This window comes from Mastomys coucha, unplaced genomic scaffold (genome assembly GCF_008632895.1).
Source record: "Mastomys coucha isolate ucsf_1 unplaced genomic scaffold, UCSF_Mcou_1 pScaffold18, whole genome shotgun sequence".
Lineage (NCBI taxonomy): Eukaryota > Metazoa > Chordata > Mammalia > Rodentia > Muridae > Mastomys > Mastomys coucha.
The window spans coordinates 109,821,820-109,830,439 of NW_022196900.1; the positions used below are offsets into that span (position 1 = coordinate 109,821,820).

An 8,620-nucleotide genomic window follows, 5' to 3' on the forward strand; every position below is an offset into this window, starting at 1 on the left:
CAAAGGAGAGGTAGCTTAATCATACCATAGAGGCCAGGTAGTTTCTGCTCAACTGGCCCTAACTGGTCAGAGCAAGCTGATACGCGCCCATGGTGATGCTCACACTCTCTTGAGAACTGGGCAATAGACTCAGAACCAATTTGGTCAGAGACCATCCATGCACTGCAGGCACTAGGGGCCACATAGCCCCACACCATGCCTAGAGCACTAGGTACCTAGCTCTCCCCAGTTAGTCACCAGCAGGATGAGAGAGGCCCAGGGGCATCACTAAGAGCCTTGAGCAAGCTGGGATGTCAGTGGCAGAAGGTATCTAGAGGTCTTGAGAAGTCAATGCTCTCTAGGTCAGTAAGAAGTACGAGAAGCCCAGAGACGTGGTCCAGGTGTTCTCATCCTCTCTGCAAGCCTGGCTCAGTATAGCCCCAGCACCCAGAGACCTTCAGTGTTCATCTATGGGATGAATGGCTGAGAAGGAAAGGGACATCAGGCTCAGGCAGGCAGGTGAGGTGGGCAGCTGGATCTCTGACATTTCTTTGGGCACACTGAAGCATGTTCCCACTCAAGACATGCCAACCAACTCATTCATCGATTGCCCCTCTCTCTGTAGGGCACTGCTCAGTAGCACCTCACCTCACCAGAGGGCAGCCTAGACACCTGCCCTACTCCCCCTCAAAGCACCACTTGTATTCATTAGTTTTGGGTGGAGGGCGTCTTGTTCATTTATATTCCCCGAGGAACTGCTCCCAGCCCCCATTAGGGCACTGACTGGAATCTCCTGGGTGAGTGCATGGTGCAAGAGACTAGCTTACATGAGAAAAGGGTTATTCTTTGTTATCTTGAGTCCTAGGCCATGGTCCCTGTTGCATCACATGAGATGTGTAACTGAGGAACTCCTCAGCTAACGGCAGCAAGATGCAAAGAGAGGAAGAGGCCACCATCTTAATATCCCCTTCAAGGTGTGCCTAATGACCCATCTTCCTCCCACGAGGCCCAGCCAACTGCACAGCAGGCTGGGGATCAAGCCTTCAATATAGCAAGTGGATGGATGGATGGATGGATGGATGGATGGATGGAAGGAAGGCTAGATGGTGGATAGATTGATGATGGATGGATGGGTGAGTGAATGGATGGTAGATGGATGGATAAATGGATTGCTGATGGATGGATAGATGGAGGGTAGATAGATAGGTGGTAGATGGATGGATGGATTGATGATGGATGGATAGTGGATGGATAGTTATCAGCCCAATTACCCCCCCAACTCCCCCCAAAACTGTATGACTATGATGCAATGGGCAGAGTATATGGCACAGTTCCCAGAGGAGCATGCCTCCCCCATCTTGGGCTGGATGAACCTTTGTGGTAGGGGGCTGTGAATCCTAGGATGTTTGTGATATCCTTGGATGACAAATGGCACCAGACACTGTCGCAAACCTTCCGGGAGCTGGGAGATAGCAAAAGCATTCTTGATGGAGAACCACTGTTGAGAACTGAATTCCATCTTCAGTTTTGATAAATGAGTTTCACATTACACCACCCCCATCCCCATCCCCAAGGAGAGGAAGCTCTGCCCAGGTGACCTCACGACCTTGCATAAGATTGCTGCTGTTGTTTATTTAGCCTGTATTTACATCCCACTGGAAGACTGGCTGGCTGCCAAGGCCTTTGGTTTCTCAGTGGCCAGCCTGCAGCAGACCACCTTCAAGTCCAAAGTTGAAATTCTGAGACGTCAGACATTCAGCAGGAGGGGCTGGCGCTCCTCATCGGCTGCGTCACCCGAGGGGATTTCATAGGTGACACACAGGGAGGAGTAGAGGCAGCCGAGGAAAGACATGAGGCTGGAGAAGTACATCACACCATTGGCACTGCCCACAGCTGAGGTCAGGGGCCCCAGGACCAGAGAGACAAGGATCTGAGCCAGAAAGTACTGGCAGCTAAGCAGCGAGATGTCTACTCCCATGCCACGCCGCGTGCCGTCTGCACTGGACCCTGCAAACTGACCAGGAGACAAGTCACATCAGTCAAACCTACCAGAACCTCCCTGCAGGAGTGAGAAAGAACGGGCCCAGGAAGACCAGGCAGGAGGCACAGGACCAAGCAAGGGTCAGCCAATATCCAGAGGGGTGTAACAACCAGAAGAAAGGCTGGTGGCACGGACTGTCCCTGCCTGAACACCTGTGTGACTCCAGGACCGTGGCTGCACAATTCCACGATCTATCTAAAGCCACTGAGTTGTACAGTTCACATGTTTCATTCACTTTATTGAGTTCTCGAGGTGGGCTCTCAAAGCCCCAGCTGGCTTCAAACTCACTATGTGGCAGATGACCTTGAACTCCCGATTCACACCCAGCTCAGTCACTCACTGCATGGTCTGATCGCACATGCTTATAGTCCCCGAACCAAGGGAGTGGAGGAGGCAGGAGAGCCACTTTGAGGCCAGCTTTAGCTACATGGGACTGTGGGGGGATTCGATCTCAGTGCAGCTACCAAAAAAGAACCCATGCTGGGGGCCGACAAGAGGGTGCAGCGGCTACAGGGGCTTGCGTCACAACTTGTGTGATCTGCAGAACCTACCTGTATGCAGGTAGGAGGAGAAGACCAACTGCACTGAAGTTGTCCTCTGACTTGCACACATGAATGGTGGCCCACATAACCACACACACACATACACACACACACACACACACACACACATACACACACACACCAATAGGAAAGAATCTGGGCTGAATAAAACAACCCCTTTTCTTTTCCTTGTTAAAACATAGGTCTTCCACATCCACTCCACTTCAAACAAACAAACAAACAAAAAACCCTCCTGTCCACATATGGTATCCTCCTCCCATTTCTCTCGACCCAGCTTTGAACCACTGTGTTAATAAGGAACCTGTTCAGAGTGAGAAGTAGCCTGGGTGTAAGCCTCTAAAGGCGGGAGGGAAGGTACCAGCAGCTGCCCGGGCAGCTGCAGGAGCGGAGGGGACACACTCAGAATGGCTCCCTCCATTCAGAGCTATAGCCCTCTGCCTAGATAAATCTCCGTTTCTAGACAGAGGCCTCGAAGCTCACACTGGACAGTTCTCTGCTAAGTTGCGACCATACCCACCTTCTTACTCTGGTAGTAATCGCAGAGCAGAGAGTAGGGCAGGGTACAGAGCGTGGAGAACAGGATACCATAGGTGGTGCAGAGGGACAGGACCACGTACAGGTTCCTGGAGAGGGTGGCCAATCCAGTGCCCAGGCCGAAGGCGAGGTAGGCGATGAAGTAGAGGGTTCGGACGCTCAGACACTCCTCCAGTTTCTCCAGGATAGCTGCAGGCAGGACAAAGGCTGAGTAGGTGGGCAGAGCAGACAGAGGGAGACACGGGGAACCAGCATGGCAGGTGTCTTGTCCCTGGCTAGAAAGGGAAGACACCCCTGCAGGCCTGTTGTATGGTAGAGCAAGATCTGGGGTGTCCTCATTCACACCGGCCCCATAAGGGCCTGGGGCTCCTACAGATTCTAAAAGATTCTTGAGGGGCTCAGGATCCTGGGAGCTTAGGCTAAACCTTCAGTGACGAGAGCAGCAAGTCTTCCTCTGGGCTGGGTGTCATCCTCATCTCGACAGCCAACGAGCCAAGTAAAACGGAAGGCCACCAGCTGGGGGACCCAGTACCCACAAAGTGCTCACCCTAGGGGTGCACAAGGGAGACCAACATCTATTTCAGGGGTCTTTGGGGAGCGAACTCAGCTTCAAACATGCTAAGCACATACACAGACTATTGCTCGGAGCTATACCTTATCCTACAAACACCCTTTGTTCATCTCACCTTCCTAAGCCCAGGAAGGGGCGGAAGGCAGGAGTCATACTGTGTGTGATCCACGGGAGCTCAGGACCGTGTAAGTGCTAAGGAGTCTCTCCACCATGAACTGCAGCGCCCAACTCCTCTCTCCCCCACCTACTCTGTCGTATTTAGTGTGGGCCCTGAGCCAAGAATGGCTTTGTACCAAATATATATATATATATATACATATATTTGTGTGTGTAGGTCAAAGGACAATTTGTTGAAGTCAGTTTCTTTTTCCACTATGTGGGCTCTGGGGACCAAACTCAAGCCATGAGGCTTGGCAAGGCCTTACCCACTGAGCCATCCTTCACCCACTGAGCCATGCCAGCTGCTCTGGCGTTTTGTTTTTAGATCTATTTTATTACATGTGAGTACACTGTCGCTGTCTTCAGACACACCAGAAGAGAGCGTCAGATCTCATTACAGATGGTTGTGAGCCACCATGTGGTTGATAGGAATTGAACTCAGGACCCCTGGAAGAGGAGTCAGTGTGCTTAACCACTGAGCCATCTCTCCAGCCCAAGCTGCTTTGTATTTTTATTTTTTATTTTATTTATTTATTTATATTTATTTATTTATTTTGGTTTTTTGAGACATGGTTTCTCTGTATAGCCCTGGCTGTCCTGGAACTCACTCTGTAGACCAGGTTGGCCTCGAACTCAGAAATCCACCTGCCACCAGGCAGTGGTGGCGCATGCCTTTAGTCCCAGCACTTGGCAGGCAGAGGTAGGCAGATTTCTGAGTTCGAGGCCAGCCTGGTCTACAGAGTGAGTTCCAGGACAGCCAGGGCTACACAGAGAAACCCTGTCTCGAAAAAACAAAAACAAAAAAAGAAATCCACCTGCCTCTGTCTGCCTCCCAAGTGCTGGGATTAAAGAAAGGCATGTGCCACCACCTCCCAGCAGCTTTGTATTTTTAAATGACGACAAACAAACAAACAGACAAAGGAGCCCTCGTTTGCTTGTTTTTGGAGCACACGAGGACTCCCCATGCCAACTCCTTCTTTAATATCACTGACTTGGGACCACGGGGCTCTGCTGAGAAGTGTCATTAGCGCCACTTTGGTCTCAGAATCTGGAACTACCCTAAGATCCCAGAAGCCCGGAGCTTCACACTGTCAGCCCAGCCCCAAGGAGACTGTCCTGGGTTGAACTAAGCATGGAATCCCTGGGGTTACCCGGGAGCATCCCCTCATGTTCACCTCTAGCCACCGTGCACTCAACGCTCTTGCTTCTTTCCGCCCCCCACATCACCACTCTGGTGGCTTGCCTCCTCCTCAGGCCTTACTGCTCTGCAAAGCTTTGTACAAAGAATGGAGTTAGCAGCCATACACCAGCCATGTATACGGCCCCATGGCTTGCCCTAGGCCCAGCCTTGCTTGCTCGCGCTCGCGCGCCTGTGTGTGTGTGTGTGTGTGAACCCATGATCTGCACAAATCTAGTCATGTCCCTTTTAGGATGTCTCCTCTTTGGAGGCCTGACACTCACAGGATTGGCCTCTGCACCCCGGGTATCTACCCTGGGTCCAGTCAGTACAGCTGGTAACTAGGGACTCGAACTTCCGGCCCGCAGCTGGTCAGCCACTAGGAAGCGAGCATGCAGCAGACAGCAGGTACCTGAGTACAAGGCAGCACTGAAGGCGTAGATGCACATGCCCCAGCAGCCCATGGTCACACCACTGTTGTACTTCTGGTACGCTTCCGATGTGTGCGGCGCCTTCGGGTCGCCCTGAAACACCACTTCGCCCATGAAGTCCGTGTAAAAGAGCAGCAAGCCCTCAAATGAGAGCCACCCTGGGGGAAGACAGACAGACAGAGGCTGTGACCTGCGGCCACCAAGGCTGTGGTCCTGCCCTTCCGAAGACAGAGGCTGTGACCTGCGGCCACCAAGGCTGTGGTCCTGCCCTTCCGAAGACAGAGGCTGTGACCTGCGGCCACCAAGGCTGTGGTCCTGCCCTTCCTTCCTTGCTACTCTTGCTAGCCAGAAAGTAATTCGTGAAACTCAGGCTTGGTCGCTCACACCTGTGGTTTCAGCACTTAGAAAGTGAGAGCAAGGAGGTCGGGAGTTCAAGGCCAGCCTGAGCCATATTAGCCAGGGCCATGGACCTTTGTAAAGTGCCTCCATTTTGGCTGATCTGTGACAGTTTCCATAATGAGAGAAATTTGGTTTCCAGAACTATAGGAATTTGTGGTTTTTTTTTCTTTTTTTAAGATTTATTTATGTTTGTGAGTACTCTGTCCTTCACTTCAGACATAACAGAAGAGGGCACTGGATCCCATTACAGATGGTTGTGAGCCACCATCTCACCAGTACTGACATTACAGACGTGTGCTGCCATGTCCAGCTGCTTGTGATGATGATGGCAGTGGTGCTGGTGCTGGGGAACCAGACTTGGGTCCCCATGTTGTGTGGCAAGCATTCCAACTGACTGAGCCATCTCTCCCCTGCCCCCTTCCACCCCTGTTATTATCATTTAATTTTGAGGCAGGGGCTTAAGTTACATGAGGGCATGGCCAAAACTGACCTTAAACTTGTGCTCCCCCTACCTCCACCCCTGAGGACTGGGATTCTAGGCATACCTGGTTTATGCAGTGCTGGGAATAGAATCCATGTAAGCGCTCTACCTACTGACCTACGTCTTTAGCCCATCGACTCTTACTAAGCCACTTCCGCAGCAGCAAAGTGCGTCCAAATACAGATATATCCCAACACTTTTCATGTTTCTCCGGGCTAGACATCTGTGGCCCTAGCTTAGCTCTTGTTGGCATAAGCTGTGCTCCACTAAACACCTGTCACTAGGTTTTGGGTGCCATCCATGGTTTTGGCTTCTCTGGGACACCCTGCAGGATCAGTGTAGGAAAGGTTCAGGTTGTTTTTAAGTCTTGCCTGTGCTTGCCCATCCCCAACTACAAATCCTATCGTCCCCAGACCTCCAACAACTCAATAACAAATGACTAAAAACCAAGCTGGGGTGTTTCCATGGTCACCAGAGCACCAAGTCCTGGTGCTTTAAGAGTGCCATCAGGCCGGGCAGTGGTGGCACACGCCTTTAATCCCAGCACTTGGGAAGCAGAGGCAGGCGGATTTCTGAGTTCGAGGTCAGCCTGGTCTACAGAGTGAGTTCTAGGACAGCCAGGGCTACACAGAGAAACCCTGTCTCGAAAAAACAAAAAAATAAAAAATAATAATTAAAAAAAGCACCATCAGGTCTGCAGGTGGATGGGAGGTCTGCATGCATCCACAAGCACCAACAATACCCCAGTTAGTGGATTCATCGCTTAACCTGGAGCAGAGCCTCCAGGGCAGCAGCCAGGCCCACACTCCATCCTTGCTCTTGCCTGGGAGACTAAGGATATGAAAAGCCCTGAGATGTGGGGCTCTGTGTCCAGGCTCAGCATACACAGCACCCTGGCTGCACCCCATCGCAGATCAGGGCACCATGGCTCACCCAGAAAATGATTGACACAGAGATTGCGCAGTGCCTTGGGCATGTTGTAGATGGTGGAACAGAGGCGCCGCAGAGACAGCGGCTGCTCCGACTGCTCGCTGGAGCCCGTCAGCTCGCTCTCGTATTTCACACCATTCAGCAGAATGTTTGCAACCTGTAACAGAGCCACAGACACCAAGTCAGAGCCGTTAGGCCCACATCCCACAGAGGTGGCAAGGTATGCTGAGGAGCAGAACACACACAGCACTCAGCACACACTAGAGCGACCTCTGGCCTTTTTAACTTAAATAAATACAGGTCACAGGAGAGGGACAATTGGTAAATGAGACATGAGACATGAGTTGCAGCCTCAGAACCTAGGTTGAAAAGAAATCAAACCCATATTTGCAATCCCAGCACTGAGAAGGCAGAGACAGACAGAGTCCCCATCTTACTGGTCAGCCGGCCTAGCCTACTCAGCAAGTCACAGGCCACCAAGAGACCCTGCCTCAAGAAAGCAAGGAGGACGATATCTGAAGCGGACCCAAAGTTGACCTCTGACCCCACATATATGTGCAACGTGTGTACATGCACGCACACTCGAAATGCAGATCAGTTTTAGCCCAGCCGGCCCTCACTGTTTTCCCATGAGAGAAGACAGTAAAAACTTACTTCAGGGTGACCAGCATAAAGCTCCCTCTGTGCAGGTGGGTCTCCTGCCTCATGGAGACCAGCCAGCTAGCCACATCAGGGGACACCTCATCCCTCAAGGGGGTTCCTCCTAAGCATAAACACCCCACTGTCAGCAGAATGAAAGGAGAGGCCCAGCATGTGGTAGGCACTGAAGGCCACTGGCATAGCTGCCAACCTTTTGGAGATGAGGCTCTGCTCCCTAGCGCCTTGGAGGCACAGACTCCAGTGGGAACTAATGCCAGAATTGAGCTGTTTGGAGAAGGGGGAGGGGGAGGAGGAGGGGGAGGGAATGGTGCTCTGTCCGGGAGCTGGTGGCACTGTGGGCACCACACTATCTTTGAGGGAAAAGGAAACAGGAGGCCGGCCTGCTGCTCTGGACCCCAGAGCAGCCATACCAACAAAGCTTGTTAGCGCATTCATGGCAGAAGGCAGCTAAAAGCATCAGGTAACCTGAACCTGGCTGTGTTCATATTTAGCTTACTTAAAAAACAAAAAACATGGTCCTGTAAAGCTCCCAGGTGCCGGGGTTACACACGCATACCACCCACCCTGTGACTGGGGAGCCAAAAACTGGATCGAAACTGTCTACCAACTGAGGTACAGCCTTCAGCCCACAATCTAAATTATTTTCTTTATCTGTCTTTCTGTCTGTCCATCCGTCCATCCATCCATCCATCCAC

At 51.8% G+C, this 8,620-nt stretch overlaps 1 protein-coding gene across 5 annotated transcripts in view; it reads right to left on the minus strand.

The window, feature by feature from the left end:
- The window catches only part of Slc45a1 (solute carrier family 45 member 1), a 28,623-nt gene that overhangs the window by 4,997 nt on the left and 15,006 nt on the right, over positions 1 to 8,620 (minus strand). For 2 of the 5 annotated variants that reach the window (XM_031379544.1, XM_031379548.1), the window contains 4 exons: positions 7,269 to 7,422; positions 5,437 to 5,613; positions 3,101 to 3,306; positions 1,587 to 1,993 (listed from right to left, as the gene is read on the minus strand). In XM_031379544.1, coding sequence (XP_031235404.1) covers positions 1,727 to 1,993; positions 3,101 to 3,306; positions 5,437 to 5,613; positions 7,269 to 7,422 — 804 coding nt within the window. In that variant the 3' untranslated portion in view covers positions 1,587 to 1,726. Of the gene's footprint in view, positions 1 to 1,586; positions 1,994 to 3,100; positions 3,307 to 5,436; positions 5,614 to 7,268; positions 7,423 to 8,620 lie in introns of those variants that run through there. The other 3 variants (XM_031379547.1, XM_031379546.1, XM_031379545.1) reach the window with 3 other exon arrangements.